General features: G+C 37.3%; 1 protein-coding gene across 2 annotated transcripts in view; it reads left to right on the top strand.

Moving 5' to 3' along the window:
* The window catches only part of LOC121508167 (testis-expressed protein 2-like), a 61,772-nt gene that overhangs the window by 26,534 nt on the left and 18,331 nt on the right, over positions 1-16,907 (top strand). For both annotated transcript variants that reach the window (XM_041784773.1, XM_041784771.1), the window contains exons 3-7: positions 7,300-8,875; positions 13,611-13,811; positions 14,088-14,412; positions 14,613-14,854; positions 15,010-15,174. In XM_041784773.1, coding sequence (XP_041640707.1) covers positions 7,325-8,875; positions 13,611-13,811; positions 14,088-14,412; positions 14,613-14,854; positions 15,010-15,174 — 2,484 coding nt within the window. In that variant the 5' untranslated portion in view covers positions 7,300-7,324. The remainder of the gene's footprint in view (positions 1-7,299; positions 8,876-13,610; positions 13,812-14,087; positions 14,413-14,612; positions 14,855-15,009; positions 15,175-16,907) is intronic.

Raw genomic sequence — 16,907 nt, 5'->3', positions numbered from 1 at the left:
TGCACTGCATCAAAACATTTTTGTATTAAATAATCAGATGTTTTGATTAAAACTACCTCACCCCACCAGTGAATCCCTTTCCAGTTTTCTTTTTAGCACTGATCTGTTGGCTCAAAGAAACAGAGCCGTGTAAAGCTGCTATTTCCATGTGTTTAGATGTTGTCAGTATGTGTAATAGCTCTGAGAGTCTCTTCTCATCACCAGTGTATGCTGCTTAGTACAGAAGAAGTGAGCTGTGAACATGTTTCTAATTAGTGCAAAACATGAGGGTGAATGAGGCAGGCTTGTTTCTGTAATTAACTTCATCAACATCAATGGCTACATTTTATTCTGCACCGTCTGCTTAGCTCTGGGAAAAGCACTGGGAACACAGGGCAAACAAGGACTTTATTGTCATTGTGGACATATACACACTGGAATGAAGTGGCAAATACATGGACGCACCAGTACCCATACTTGGTGTTTTGCTCTATTTATCTGTTGCATTTCCTGAGTGTTGAATTTGCAGAATTAGCCGACAGATGGCACAAACAAATAAATGCATACTTTCCCACTTTATCACTAATCTTAGTGTGCTGTTGACAAATAAATCTCTGTGCTTTGAGCCCAATATGTTTAAATGTAATCCATGTCTAACTTGTGAGGGAGAATAGGTTCATTGTGTTGCTGACTGAAGGCTGCCTAGCTAAAGACAGAGGTGGCTGGCAGTCTGCCTGGCTGGGTAACAAGCTCACTCGTGACCCATGTGACAATGAGTGGCCAAGTTGAGCCTGTGTATGAGCGAGGAAGCATGACCTCACGCCACCTCTGTTGTCCAGACAAGGCACAACGCTGCCAGAGCTAAATGTCAACAAGACATAACCATGGATTTCTGTCACATAGATGTAAAATGAGGCAGCGGTGCAGAATATCTCACCTAAATACAGAAATGTTCCAAACATTTCAGGACTGTGTTGTTTATGTCAAAGCAAATATTTGGTGTTTTGTTTTCCAAGTATTTTAAGGGAGAGTGAAAAAAGCTTATGCAAAGTACATCTTAAGAATAAATTCCTAAGCGTATTGTACAGCTTTACAGTGGGCAGCTTAGTATCACACTGAATTCATAGCTATAGATCTTGAGCAATTACATATAGCAGTCTGTATCTGTTTCATGATCAGTTAGTTTTTTACTTTTTTTAATCTGGATATCACCAGACTAAAGATGGTGTCTTGACAATTTTGTACCTCAGTCGGAAGTTTTTTTTTTTTTAATCACATTATAACTCCTATAAATAGCTATTTTACGGCTGAGCTGACCTAAAAGAAGCTGCTTTCTTTAATTAAATGAGTGTGACTTCTATCAATATGTAATTTCCTTTTATCATTCTTCCACCAGATTTGGTTTTACAGTAGCTTTGAAGAGAAAGTTCTAAGCTGTAGCACCATTTACACAGTGTTCAGAATAAAACAAATGAATAGCTTTAACAAATGCTTTAAAGTGTGTTCTCCAAAAATTCAAAATTGCACACCCATAACAATAATAGATTCTATCAGACGACTCACATTTGCAATTGTTCAAACATTTGTTGCAGCATCTCATCACTCCATTTTATCTTACATGCATAATGTAAAAACTGACAAGATGGTGTGACCCATAATGCATACTTCTGTACGAAAAACTTAAGGAGATATAGCAGTATTTTTTAAACTTTGGTTGTATATGGTTCTTGGAATTAGTAGTGCTATTAGTATTAGCATGGTTTCAGTGAGCGTTGTCCCCCAAAAGAGGATGTAGTTGGGGAAGCTAGGCTGCACATTACCACAGACAGTTGCTCTGTTATTTAGAGAGTTAAAGGCAAAAATGGGCCAAAAACAATGTTGACTCAATTGAATGCTATGTCTTTGCTATATTGAATGCTTTATCTGTAATTTTTCACCCAGAAAGCCTCAGTGGTTGGCAGTATTTTGCAATGCAAGCTGTGGCTGCCAGCTATGTGCTATGCCAAATCAGAGTATCTGATCAGCGGTTTTGTCTGCAGGTTTCTTTAGAGAAAACAACAATAAAGTAAACTATACCTAGTTCTTTTTTCTCAGTTTTCCACTTTGACAGCTGGCACAATGTTTTCATAAGGTTAACACATTTTACAAACTGTAGGTTGTCTAATTATTAGGGCTGACAGTTTCCATTCGATTAGTGTTTGGCCGAAAAGCTTGTCTGACCATGATCACACTGGTCGGTGAGTCGCGCCGAGTACTCGGTATCAGCCGATACCCAACACCTTGGTATCAGAGTTGTATCAGTAAAGAAAAAATGGTATCTGAACATCCCTAATTGCAATAATGATAAAAATGTAGTTGATGATAATTAAGCAGGTAGTAAAACCAGCAGGGTTTGACAACTGTTTTATTCCATATTTTTGTAACTGATGTCAAAACATGGTGCCCATATTTCCCACACAAAGCACAACAGTTTAAAGTCTTCAGTTCATTTCCTGACTCAAGTGACATCATCTGAGGTAGGTCCAGAATTCTGGCAGTTTCCTTCAGAATTACAATAGCATTTTTTAAAGTCGTATGCATTCCCACCACTAAGATCTTTACAATTCAGCTGTAATATGCACATCTTGTGTTCTCTTTGAATCAGTTGGTCCGGCATTTGTGAGGACCTGTCAGAGGGTGTTCATTTTTCAGCCCCTGCAGACAAAGTACTTCTATCTATCTATCTCGTGACTATCTCACGTACAAGTCACAGTGAACTTGGCCAGGGAAAACACAAAGGCTGTTTCAGTCTGCACGCTGTAAATCTCTTTGTTGGAATCTAACCAGGTGGCAGCAGTTGATAGACATTAAAAATAAGCAGCAAGAGATGATGGCCTTGTTTGCTTTTGGGTCAGACAAGGTCACTGTTTTAAAAAAAAGTAGTTAAAATGAAGGTCTAAATTGCTCTGTTTATCTGCCCTGCACTTTATTGATGCATTTGTCAGAGAGCATGATCCTTTTCTTTGTCTCATGCAGCCAAGTCTGATTTAGCTATCTCATTATCTACCACAGCATCTCAGACATCTTTTTGTGGAGGGCAGCTTTCTCCATCAGTATTCAGTTTTAAATTATTCCAAACTCAGATTGTTAACTCGACTTCTGCTTTTGTCTGTGGGTGTTTGCTCTTCAGGCCTTTCTTGTAGACAATCTATAATACATAGATAATGTTCTGTTAAATTTTAGTTAGCCAAGGTTTTAGTAATTTCTTTAAGAGAGATTAATAACACAACTTGATTTGATGTAGTTTTAGTTTTTAAATATTCAACCTATTTAGTTTGCAGCTACAGTTACTGTGGGTCCATTTCAAAGTGTTCTTATATCCACTATAAAGTCTTCTCCATGTGTTTGAAGTGTGAAGTCTATTTTTAAAGGCCTGCATCATCAGTAAAGTTGAGCAGTTTGTGGCAGGTATTCGCCAAAGTACCAAGCAGGTGGTGAGTGGGAGTAGGGTTCCATTACGTCTGAGTGTGACACATTGTGGTGATATAAAATGACTTAACTTCTGTAGAAGTTAAGTGTGACGTGACCAGCTGTTGCAGATATAACGCTACATATGTCACCACCTACACAGGCACACATATGGTTACACAGATGGTTAAAGACCTTAAAATGTATTCATAATTTTAATAAATCATGTGCATCATCCTTTCTTTTTTATATTTTAAACCAAAATCTAGAACGTTCATTTCCATACACTTGACTTATTTCATTACTTCCTGTAATGTGGTTCCCCTTAGATAAGTGTTGCAAGTCACTTTTAATCTACTATTAAGGAACTTTACCAGACAGATAATCCCAGTCCCCTCGGGCAATCACTCAGATTTACAAGTGTAGTGAAGGGGACATGCTCCCCCTTCTTGTTAGTATTCGTTTTGAATATGATAAGTTGTGCATCATAGTCAAGTTAAATGGACGAGTTATTTTGAGCGAAGCAGCAGCTGAGCGCTCCACATCGCGAGTCAATGTTGTTTCCATATAGAATCAAAGGTAACACTTTCTATGAGGTCTACATCTGTAACACTGAATAACATACTATAAACATACCTATAAAGCATTATAATGTTGTACAACCATAGTTAACGACTGTCATGGTCATTTATAATGTGTTATAACAGTACTGAACTAATACTAAAGCTCATTATAACAAAAGTGTGTTTAAAGATGGAAATTTCCTTAAAATGTGTTAAATAGTGCATGTAGTTGTAAGCATTTATAGGCCATTCATAAAAGTGTCTTAAGATTTCAACACTTATAATGTATTATTATTAGTGTTGTTAATTGATTAAAATAATAATCAAGCTAATCACGTCCCTATGCTGTGATTAATCATGATTAATCACAGCATTTCTTTAGTTTTAGTAATTTTTAGATTTTTAAACATTCTTATTATCAAGTGTTTATTTTCATTATTTTCATTATTTTAACTTTATGTACAGCCCTTTGAAAACACTTTTTACTAAAAAAATTAATTTTATTATTACTATCTATAAATTAACATTTAAAATACTAACATTTTCTTGCATTTTTGTCTGAGATAAATTAGTAGAAGAATGGTGTTTAAATCAAGAAATATTAAACAAACTAGAGTTTTTAAACTTATTTGTGGTTTGTAAATCAGAGTGTCTTAACTCATTGAGCAATAATATTTATAAACTGCAAACGAGCCCAGAAGACAAACACATCAGGTACAAAGTAACTTGTGCTATAAAGTGAATGATCAGGCGTGCTGTTGTTACCCTGAGGTAGCTGAAGTTGCTGACTGATGTCCAGTGGTCTCTCGTCAGTGTAATAAATGTAGCTCGGCCAGCGGCTCTACTTTAGTTTCCTTTTTAGCTGTCATACAGTTCACGGATTCTTGTGACAGTAGTTCTTGTAGGTGTTCTGTGGTACTGGTCATCTTAGGCAACCTGGATGACGTCTTGAAGCTCCTTGTTGTCAACATTGTTGATGGTCTGCAGTCTCTGGTGACCCATTAGTTAGCTTAGATGTTGTTGTTTTGGGGACAAATCTGGGTCTGCTGGACTGCACCAGTGTAGCTTGACGTTATGACTTGACCCTGTGTTGTTGTAAGTGTCTTTACTAACATTAGCAGAGAACGAAGAATTAATGTCATCAGCATTGAAAATCATTCGATACTAGGACTGGGTAATTAATTGCAAATTAGATTAAATCGCAATATGGCCTGCTGCAATTTTTAAATTGCAGAAAGTGCAGTATTTCTTTAAACTGATATTTATGTCAAAATACCAGTTTTAAACCTTTTTTTTTGCAGCTGAGATGTTATACATTACATATCATGCAATCATTCTTGTGGCATATTTTTAGAATAGTTTACAAAAAAATCTAATTTTCTTCTTTTTTGTATGCTTTTCTTGGTAAATATGAGAAATATACATGAATTATCATTCCCTTTAATATAGCAGTTCATATCCAATTTGCAAAATGGGTCAAAATCATCATAATTAGATTTTTTTTTTTACAATTATTTAGCCCTAGTTTCATCTATCTAATATTGTTTTGGCTATAGTACAGACTGAATTATTGCTTGTTTTTGTTGGAAAATGCACGAGATGTGAAATTAAAGAAATAATCACATATTAAATCACAACTGCAATATTGGGTAAAAAAAATCACAATTAGATTATTTTCCCAAATTGTTCAGCCGTATTCGATATTAAAGGCATATATCTAGGAATTAAAGTGGACCAAGTATGGAACCCTGTAGAACACCACATTGTAGCTTACTGTACGATGATGTAGCTCCATTCCAAACAACATAATGTTTCTTGTTAAGCAGAAAACTTCTAAACACATCAAGCTCATACCAGACACCACGAAGCCTTTAACTTAGACAACAACATGCTTTGGTCTACAGTGCCAAAGTCTTTAGATAAGTCAGTCAAAACTCCAAGTGTAAATTCCTTTTGGTCTTAAGCTATGTATTTTATCAATGAACTGGATCAGAGCCCTAGAGGTAGAGTGATTTTCACGGAATTCATGTTGACTATCAAATAACTTGTCATATAATTATAATGTTTTATAAGTGAAAAAATCTTAATAGTCTTATCTTTGCAAATACAGCTAGTGGCCAGCAAATGTGTTGTCCTGACACCCAACTATATAGCCATTTTAAAATGCCTCATGGAATGTGGAAATTAATTTTATAAAGAATTCTGAATATTTACGAATAGTAATAACTACATGCACATTATAACACACTTTCAGTATGTTAATAATTCATTATAGACATGTGCATTATGCTGAGATATAAGTTCCATTATAAAGCATTATAAATAATCATAAGCACTGATAACTATGATCAAGCTGCATTCTGTGTGTGTTTTAATGCATCACAAGTATATTTATAATGTGTTAAAATGTGTTTATAGAGGTAGGCTTCATAGAAAGTGTTAACCAACTAGGCAGCAAATAAAAGCTGTTTATTTTGCTTTTATCAATAAGTCACTGACACAAGTAATCAGATATGAAGATTTTGTCAGAAACACTTCACAAATATTCAAAATTTCATTGTAATTTTTCAGAATCTAAGATATTTTTCCTACCAACAGTTTAAACCCCCCAAAAATATTCCATATTTTTGTATGTGAAGAATAAAGCACAATATCATCTGCATTTCAGTAGATAGCTCAAAAAGATATTTCTTGTTGTAAGCAGATATGAACAATTCTACCAGTCTTAACTACCGATATACCGGCCATTAATATCCACCATATGTACAAACACTTTTTCTTTAATCATCCTTATTATATTGTTCTAGGGACCAAAGTTTGTTTGTTTGTTTTTTAAGGTTTATTTTGGGCATTTTTGTGCCTTTATTCGATAGAGGAGGACAGTGGATAGAGTCGGAAACAGGGATGAGAGCGTGGGAGAGACATGCGGTGAAGGGCCTCAGGCCGGATTCAAACCCAGGCCATCGGCATACATGGGGCACACACCTTAACCACTCAGCCACCTACGCCCCATTTGTTTCTTCTACCATCAAAACTTTAAAGTATGTTTTAAAGACTGAAGTCTTCCATCTGAACTACATTTATATTTTGGAATTGATGTCAGTATCGGCTGAAATTAATTTGTAAATATTGGCATATTGGCGAAAATCCAACAGGGTGCATCCTTAGTAGTGAAGAACAACTGTAACGTCTCTCAGTTTTCACACTGGAACCAGTGAATCCATGCCACTTTAATTTGAAATTGTTGTGGTTATAAGACTTTTAAAATCATTGCTGATTTTTTTGCCTTTTGTATCTGTTTGCTTTTCAGATTTCGACTCAGTTGGAGTACTGCAATGACCAGTAAGCATCATAGCCATGCAGAGAGCGCTCACTCCACAGAAAAGAAGCCATCCACCGTGTCCCCCAAGCTCCATGTCCAGCGATCGCTGTCAAAGGAAAACATCACTATCCACTTCTCAGCTTTTGGGAAGGAGGAAGAAGAGGAGGAAGAAGATTTGTACATGACAACTGTGTCTGCTACGTCAGCCACTCAGGATGACTCAAACATCGTGACAGCCTTAGAAGCAAGTGAGGAGATGTTCGAAGGGGTAACACCGGACTCTGAAGCTGAGGTTGCTGTCATTCCTGAATCATCCAGACTTTCTCTGTCTTCTCGACATCACACGAACACTTCACCCACACACATGGCATCATTGCGTGCTTCTGAGAAAAAAGGCTCAACTTCCAACTCTTCTCCTACTAAATCTTCTAGTTTTCCCACCAGTGACAAATCCTTTCTCAGTATGGTGAAGTCTGTCTCCTCTGACATAGAGACTCGTGAGGGGACCCCCTCTACTGCTGCTCCCACAGTTAGGCATAGACAACTGATGAAGAATTTAGTCAAATCTTTATCTTCAGACACATCCCAGGACACATCCTCATCCTCCTCCACACCCTACCGTCTTCCTGAATCTCGCCTTAACTTGCAACTCTTCAAGCAGTTCACACAGTCCCGGACTCCATCTGGTGTTGCTGCATTAGCAAGTGATTCTAAAACAGCCCCTTCCTCCCCGTTAACCTCACCAGATAACCGAAGCTTCTTCAAGGTCTCGGAAGTTGAGGCGAAGATTGAAGACACCAAGCGGCGTCTCTCTGAGGCCATCTCTGAACCACTCCAGCTGCTGAGTAAGATCATGGATGAGAAGAGTGTCAGTCTAGCAAGCAGTGGAATTTACCGGCCCAAGGCCCTCTCTGCCAGTGCCACAGAACTCTCTAACATAACTTCTGTCAATGGTCACATGGAGAGCAACAACAATTACTGCATTAAGGAGGAAGAAGGTGGTGACTTGGAGGCTGAGAGCCCCAACAGTGATACATCTGTCCCAGCAGAACCGCCTTACTCCCCCTGTTCTGACACCAAGTGCCCCAACAAATCATCTTCACTGTCCATGTCATTGGACAAATGCTCCATGTCTGCTCTTGCAAAACAAGAGGATGAGGACTATTGCATTCTTTACAATGGAGACTTTGAGACTTTCACTGTCACAGATGGTGATGGTGGCGATAGAACTGATTCTAGATCTGGGAGCCAAACTAAAGTGCCACTAAGTGGTAGTACTGAACCATACAGTGAAGACGAATCCCAGAGTATTCAGCCAGCACCAAGTGTTCCACACTATACTCTCATCATCCTCACTGTTCTGGTCTATGGATGTTTTGTGTTGCCTCTGCCCAGTTATGTCGGAGGAGTGCTGCTGGGGATGGGGCTTGGATTCCTTTTAGCCATTGGGGTTGTGTGGCTGACAGGACCAAAACCTTCCAGCAGGAGTTTTAGAAATTCCAGATACAGTGGGAAGTTTTGGAATCTGACCAAGTTGGACATAAAGGAACCAGAAATCTACAAGGTCAGTCAATTTTACACAATACTACAGAAGTCCAGATTTTAAGTTTCCTAGTGTGGTTAAGGTTAGCAGCTAGCTCCCCCAGCCTTCGTTTATCTCTGCAGACTAATATCCTGTTTATTGGGGTTACTTGTCACTACGGTTGAGTAGTTATATACAAGTATAACCCTCAACAGCCTTAATACAACTTTATTTCCATTTTATGGTTCAAAATACTGCCATACTGCACTGTTCCTATAACATGCCAAATGCTAAGCTTCTTATGTCCAGCAAGGTGCTTTTGGGAGAGCCCTTGCAGGAAGGAAGCAGCCTGAAGCTACAATGGCTGCTAATTGGAGGAAGCTTCTTTAAAGTTTCAAAAGAGAATTTGAACAGGATCTCAGGCCTTTATTTTTTTTAAATAATGGATGGATAATTAGTTTAACCAACTTGTAAATCTTTCAGTGACTAATTCTAAATATGTTTTAGTCCATTTAGTTGGCTAACTGCATGCATCCCTTTAAATAACTCATTTCGTGCTTCCAGGAGTTAAGACAGCCTGTCTCTTATGTCTAGGCCTATTACTGAGAGGCAAGGCAACTTTATTTATAGAGCAACATTCATAAATTTAGTTGTTTAAAGTTCTTTATAGAGCCAGAAATAAGGCATCTAAGGAGGTATTTCAGTGTTTTTGGAGTTGAGTTGTATAAGGTGCTTGGTAATTGTAATTTAATTAGCTACAAGAGATTTCAGTCAGTGTTACCCCTTTGAGGAGAGACCACTGAGGCAGTGTTAATTTTGGCCTTTTTTTTTTAAATTTTAGCCTCAGTCTTAGTCTTTAGACTAAATGTCTTTTAGTTTTAATCCCATTCTAGTCATTTCTACCCTTTTTAGTTTTAGTCTAGTTTTAGTCGACAGAAAGTCCTCACATTTTAGTCTTTACTTTTAGTCCAAATATTTATTTTCTTGCCTAAATCTGGTACCAAGTCATGTTCTATGCACCCTGCCAAACCTGGGGTCCCTGCTTTCTGCTGCTAAGAGGCAAAATAGCTACAGATGCATTGTTTTTTTTAACAGATTTACCCACAATGGAGAAATATTGCAGATTTTGAATGTCCAACGAAAAATAAACTTAATTTTTGTCCGTTTTAGTCAACACAGATCTATTTTTGTTAGTTTTAGTCTAGTTTTCGTCATGGAATAAAAGGCTGTCGACAAACAATTTTAGTCATAGTTTGTGTCGACATAATTAACACTGCACTGAGGGCACTGGCCAGGAAGCTAGGCTGTACAGTGCTGCAGGCGGGTACAGTTGCTCTGCATAGTCTAGATGATTTCAGGTCAAAAGAGGACTAATATGAAATATTAGCATAAATTGTATACAATATGGAAAGATGTTCATTAAATTTACATTTCCTCCAGAAAGCATCTTGTGATGCAACAAGTAGGCTATGTGTTCTTGCCCTACTGCTAAGTCCTACTCCTAAGTCCTGCTACTCCTAAGTAACAAAGCCATAGAAGGGCCCAGAACTGGTTACTGGAGCCTACAATGAGTTTTTGTTTTGTTTGTTTGTAGTTCACTTATAATTGAACATTTTACATTTCAGTCAGTCGATATCAGTAGATAGTGTAAGGTAATTAAAAGTATGAATATCAGTTGGTTAAAGAGTTGAATACTAAAGATCAAATAGTGTGTTCTACAGCTGACACAATACAGTAATGGAGGAATGGATTGGCCTGTAAGGGTAGTTATCTTAGCTGACACATTGTGTGTTTTCATAAGGTAAACATGCTGTGCCCATGCTGGCTTGTCTAATTATCGGCCATTAGAAGAAAAAAGTGACACCCAAAACTTTGTTTGATTATATCTTTACATTTAGCTCTTCTGGTTGAGGGTGTTTTCTCCAATTTATCTTCATGAAGTTGTAGAGGGTCTCTAAAACACTGGCATTCGACAAAGCAGGAAACTCTGGGTGTAGATTTATGCAGACTGCAGGCACCTGTGAGCCATGATCCTCTGATCAGAAATGTCCTGAAGTATTGTTGTAATTGAGTCCTACTGGGAACAGCAGAATAATAACTGGAATAATTCATTGGAATTTGTTGAAATAATAAATTGAATAGTAGATGGTGAATAAATAAATGAGTCACTTGCAGAGTAGATTAAATTAAATACATCCATTAGAAAATAAATATGAATTCAGAAGATTAGAGGAGGTTGAATTCATGGGGATGCAGCAGTAAATTAAAAAGTGGAAGACCGGTTTTAAAAAGTGCTAACCAATGTAGTCACCCATGCTCTCTGGTAGTGCATTCCACAAGTCAGAGGTGAAGAAACTAAAAGCTGCTTCACCCTGTGTTTGTTAAGAATTGGCTTCTTATTAAAAATTGCTGCAACAGAGCATTTAAGTAGTAACTTATACACAAGGGGTCAAACAACTATTGGCCTGGCTGATTATCGGCATCCATATATGGTATTTCACGAGTTATAGCAAATCAAAAACTTCAGCTTGAGGTGCTGAGAAACATAGCGGGCAGGCAGGGGGCGAAGCAGTTTGCTGCTTTGTGACAGTTATACAGCTGTTATCCCTAAATTTAAAAACATTAAGAACCTCCACACTGAATTTCTAATAACACCACAATCCTTTGCACGATTTCTGCAATGACAAGTTTTTCCAGTTTCACAGTTACACCACAGAAAATGCCCAAATGGTAAACTTTACCATGCTAACGTACACCTCCAGTGTACATAAGTGGGATTTAAAATGATGCGTTTAGCCACAGCTCATGTTGCATCTTTGAAGTTACATTGGTGCCAGTGCAGCAGGGGCCTAATTAAGTGTCCACACTGCAAATGTAACATTTCTATTCTGTTTGATATCGTGTTTTCTCATGTTATATAATGTGACATGAGCAGACGTAGAGTTTCATAAAGCCTAATTGAATATGTTAGCAGTCGTCCATAAAGTCTTTTCCAGGGTCATATTCTAACCATACTCTAAACTGCTGTAATAGACCTTAAACATAGCCAAAGGCATCTGTTGATCTAGAATCATGGAATAACAAAGCATATTGAGGACACTACAGTACTGTCAGAGAGGTGGTTGACTGGTACTTTAAAAAATGTGGTTAGAATGTAACCAGATTTAAGAGGCAAAATACTGCTTTTCTTAGAATAAATATATAGACAGTTTAAAGTTATTTATATAATGCAAAAGTCTACTTATGCATGTATTGTTATGATTAAGCTTCATAATAATGAGCTTCACCTGTACCATCTTTAACATTTAAACAAGCATGTGGTACTTATACATCTATAGGAATTCAAAATCCAAATTTAGAAAGATGTATTTCATTTTTTTCTGTCAATGCATATCTGTTCCAAAATTTATTATGAGGCTTATGAACTTCTCTCGGTATCAACCCTGAAAAGCATAAGCCTATTGGTTGAACCCTAGCATACACCAAACTGTGACCTTTTAAAAAATCACTGATTAATGGGAGGGAAATGTTCTTTTCATATCTGTAGTGTTGTGGTGCTGTGAATATAGGCAAATATTGCAAATAAAGAAGCATCTTTCTTTCTTTTGCACTGGAATGACAAAGCAGAAAAGAAACTTGATGTGAACCCCTGGCTTATTTTAGAGAGTGGAACTTCAGAGTCAGCCACACTTTTTCAGTGTGGTGTATCTGCAGACCTATAGAACAAACAATGGGCATGAATGACATCTCACTGTTAGCAGATATTTACAGTCCTCTATATATTTTTTTTTTCAGCACAAGTTTGGATTGTTATCTTTTCTTGATTTGCAGCTGTTATATTGTATGTTATATACACAGTGCTTAACAAATTTATTAGACCACCACCCAAAGTAAGGTTTATGCCACAGTTGTCCTAAATCAACAGCACTGGTAATTACCAAAATCATGTTTTATGTTTCTTCAATGGTTAATACACCATTATGTAGAAGCTCTTTAACCCAAATGATATTTTGAATGCTAAAATATAATTATTATTGTTATCCATGAATTTTCAAATTTACTGATTTACAAAAAAACAAAACAATATTAAAGCACATTAATATTTCTTGATTGATATGTCAAATAATAGTTATTTACTTGCATTCCTGAACATACATATATATATATATATATATATATATATATATATATATATATATATATATATATATATATATATAGTATGGAACATAGTATGATTATAAATTTAAAAATACTGAAATTAAAGAGATGTATCAAAAACCTTTAAAATATCAATTTCCACATGACAGCAATAACATTGAGTCTGTTGCTCTTTAAGGACACACAGAGTCATCACCTGTATGTTATTAGATTTAGTATGTCTGTTCAGTGCTAAAGTCTGTACATGGGGATGAAATGTGTTCTGTTTCCAACTTTACTTTTAATCAGTATGTCAAATACTGCTATAGCTTTTAGGCTGCTACGTGTTTTTGCCTTATTCTTATGCCAGTGTTGGGAGCACCTGTTAGTGAGTGTGCACTGCTGTCCTTCAACAGTATATGCTTTCAACACCTCCAGGGACCCTGAGGATCCCCATTCTCTGGCACTATTGTCTTGTAGGTCAGGACTGAAATGTTTGGGAAGCCCTGATAGTGATGGAAAAACACATACCTTTTTCAAATTTTAGATTGAGACTGGCTCTGTAGGATGACTATGTTGGGACACAATCCCTGTGAACATATTTTACATGATATAAATGGTTGTTTCTTCCCTCTAGGGCTGGATGAATGAGATATCAAACTATGATCCTGAGACTTACCATGCCACACTGACACAGTCTGTGTTTGTCCGGTTGGAGGGCTCCATCATTCGTCTGTCCAAACCCAATCACAACATTGCACGCCGTGCGGCACATAATGAACCAAAACCTGATGTCAACTATATCAGTCAGAAAATCTATGACCTCACCAACAGCAAAGTATGTGATAAGTAAACAAATTATGTTTTTGCAAATCCTGCTGATACCTCATTTGCAACTAATCTGTGTAACTCAAGGCAGCACTTATAGCTATTTAAGCCTAACTGGAGACTAGTTCACAAAATAAGGTTGCATTATAATAATTACAGGTAGGAACAGAGAGTACCTACTGCATGGATAGTCAGACTCTTAAAATAGTCTTTAAAAGGGCATGATTTTTTCAAAGATGTTGAAACTTTGTTTTACTCTGATCTGTCTTTCATAATCCTCTCCAAGGTGTGTTTGGTGCCTCAGAGCCTGGCCAGAAAGCGTTTATGGAACAAAAAATACCCCATCTGCATTGAACTTGGCAAACAGGATGACTTCATGTCAAAGGCTGAGGGTGACAGGTGGGAGCCCAGTGAGAGCCCCAACATAAAGGACAGAGGAGAGGGCACAGTAGGAGCGCAGGATCGAAAGTCCTCTTCTAGCAGGGAGCTGACTCTCTACCTGTTTGGAAGGACTGGGAGAGAGAAGGAGGAGTGGTTCCAGAGGTTTCTATCAGCTTCAAGGCTTAAAGTGGATTTAAAAAAATCTGCAAGTGTTGCATCATGTAAGAGTGGTAAGAAAATCTGATGATTGAGGTGACAAAACATATTTTGCTGTGGTAATGATGAACAGATTGCTTGGATTATACAAACAAATGGCCCCAGCTTCCTGATAAAATCAAATGTGCTCAAACATGGATAACTTTCTCATCTAACATACATTTAGAGCCCAGGAGTTCAGCATTTTATTCCTCACCTTTTCTGATGTTTGTAGTGCCCACAACAATGAGCTCTCACAGTCGCAGCAGCAGCCGGGGAAGTTTGGATGAACTGACATCTCAGCCCAGGTCAAAGGACTCCTCAGCCTCATCCATAGTAGGAAGTGCCAAAACCAAGCCACTATTGGACTACAATGTGTACATGGCCTCTATACTGCCAAAACAGGCGGCAGTCAGCCCTGCAGCTGCCAGCCCTGCTGCCCAGAGTCCTCAGAGCAGCCCTGGGTCTGACAAGAAGGTAGCACATACTTATCTTCCATTTTTAATGTAGAACATTTTTATCAGTGACTAACATGTCAAGAAACTGACACTATGGGCTGTTTGTGTAAAGCTGTATAGTGTATTTAAAATGAATGGGAATTTGATTTTTTCTATAAATTCCTGTGTCTATAGCTTCAGAGCAACACCTCAGCCCCAGTGACATCCATTGAGGAGGAGGAAGACAATGTTGCCTGGGTGAATGCAGCTGCTGGTCGTATCTTCTGGGACTTTCTAAGTGAGCCCCACTGGGCTGAACTGGTTTCCAACAAGATTCAGATGAAACTCAGCAAGATACGGGTGAGTGAAACATGGCCCTATTGACCTTTTATTTTAAAACTAAGAACAAGGAGAAAGTAAGCAGAGTAAAGAGATGAAGATATGAATTTATTATCCACTCGTTCTTGCTGAAAGCCAAACAGGGAATACACACCAATGAGCTTATAAAATGTCAGATTATTCTAGTTCTCTACTGCGTTCATCCTGCTGTTTCCATGAAAAACATTAAGCAGTTTTACTTTCAATTAAAAGGACTGTCAGTAAGTTGTTTTTTTGTTTTTTGTTTTTTTTTTAAAAAGGATCAAATTGTTTCTGCTTTGTTTTTTTTTTATTTGTTCTGCAGTCACTGTTTCTGTTCTGAGATTAGTTACTGATAGGAACACACTTTACAGTGACAAATGATGGCTTTAATTGTGTAACAGATCACAGATGATCTGCGATCCACCTGGATCATCCCATATTCCTGGTGCCATGTGATTAGAGGACTAATGTAACTATGCTAAATTCCAGTGCAGAGACCCAGAAACAACACTGAAGTTGTGTGCAGACACCTTAAATACCTGCTGATCGAGTTGGAAGACAGTTTAGCTTTTGAAACGTTATTTCACAAAAGTATTTTGTGGATATTTTCACTCAGTAACGGGTTGTAAAGCATTATTTTATTATAGGCTGAGTTTTTTTCTGTTTTATCTCAGCTTGTCTGTATTTATCATGCAGGTATGGGCTAGTGGCTGCAGATAACATAAATCAGAGACACAGACATAGGGAGCTGTATTTGTTCCAAAACCTGAAGATACAGTCCCTAAATGCTCACACACGACATACTGCATGTGCAACCAGTCGTAAGACACACACATTTCCTGTGTTAAACTGTGTCATGCTCAACATTGTCAAAGCTCAAAAAGGAAAAAGAACCTGTTCAGGAGATAATGTCTTATTTATATTTATTGATGTTTTTAAAAGGGACAGAGCACATTAATGTAAATAAGTGTAAAATACATATGTAAACATGTCGGAGGAAGCAAAACTACTCATTTATAAATTAAGTCTCTTGGCAGGTAACACAGTAGAACAATATAAGAATACTTACATAAGAAACAGCCGGAACCACAGATTATATAAAAGAAAAACTGTTTCTTGTTGGAAGTAATTTTTGAAAATTAAAATAATCTCATTGACTCAGACCTCTCCTGCTGCCTGAGCGGATCAGACAAACAACAAGAAATTGCTACGTCAGAGGTTGGCAGGCATGTGTCAATTTGGTATTCACATAAAGATTCATATTTCATGTTGGTAAAGTTGATGTCCCTGATAAAGGGTTAAAACTATTGTTATTGAAATGATGCAGCTTTTCATAGCACAGCCTGTCGCATTCATCTAACTGCTTGTTTCTTTGTAATTTTGATTTTAGAAACCTGCAGAAGGAAAAAAAAATTGAGAATGTTATAAATTATACCTGCTTTGAATTATACAGACAACAATTTGAACATCATTAAAATACGTGGTCTGATTTGAACCTTGAGATTTAGGGATGCATGATGCTGGATTTTTTTTTTTTTTCTCCTTTTTTTTTCAACATCCAATATGCCAATATTTACAAATTTGGTGTAGCTCATACCCATATCAATACGGATATATATATTAAGTTTGTTCAGGCCTAAAACTTCAGTCCTTAAAACACACATTTAAGTTTAAGGAAAGAGAAATAATGAAGAAAGAGAATTCAGCTGACATATGTCTCGTGGTCCTGTCTA

Source organism: Cheilinus undulatus, linkage group 4 (genome assembly GCF_018320785.1).
Source record: "Cheilinus undulatus linkage group 4, ASM1832078v1, whole genome shotgun sequence".
NCBI lineage: Eukaryota > Metazoa > Chordata > Actinopteri > Labriformes > Labridae > Cheilinus > Cheilinus undulatus.
The sequence above is the reverse complement of the archived record's forward strand: the minus strand, read 5'-3'. Positions and strand labels throughout refer to the sequence as shown.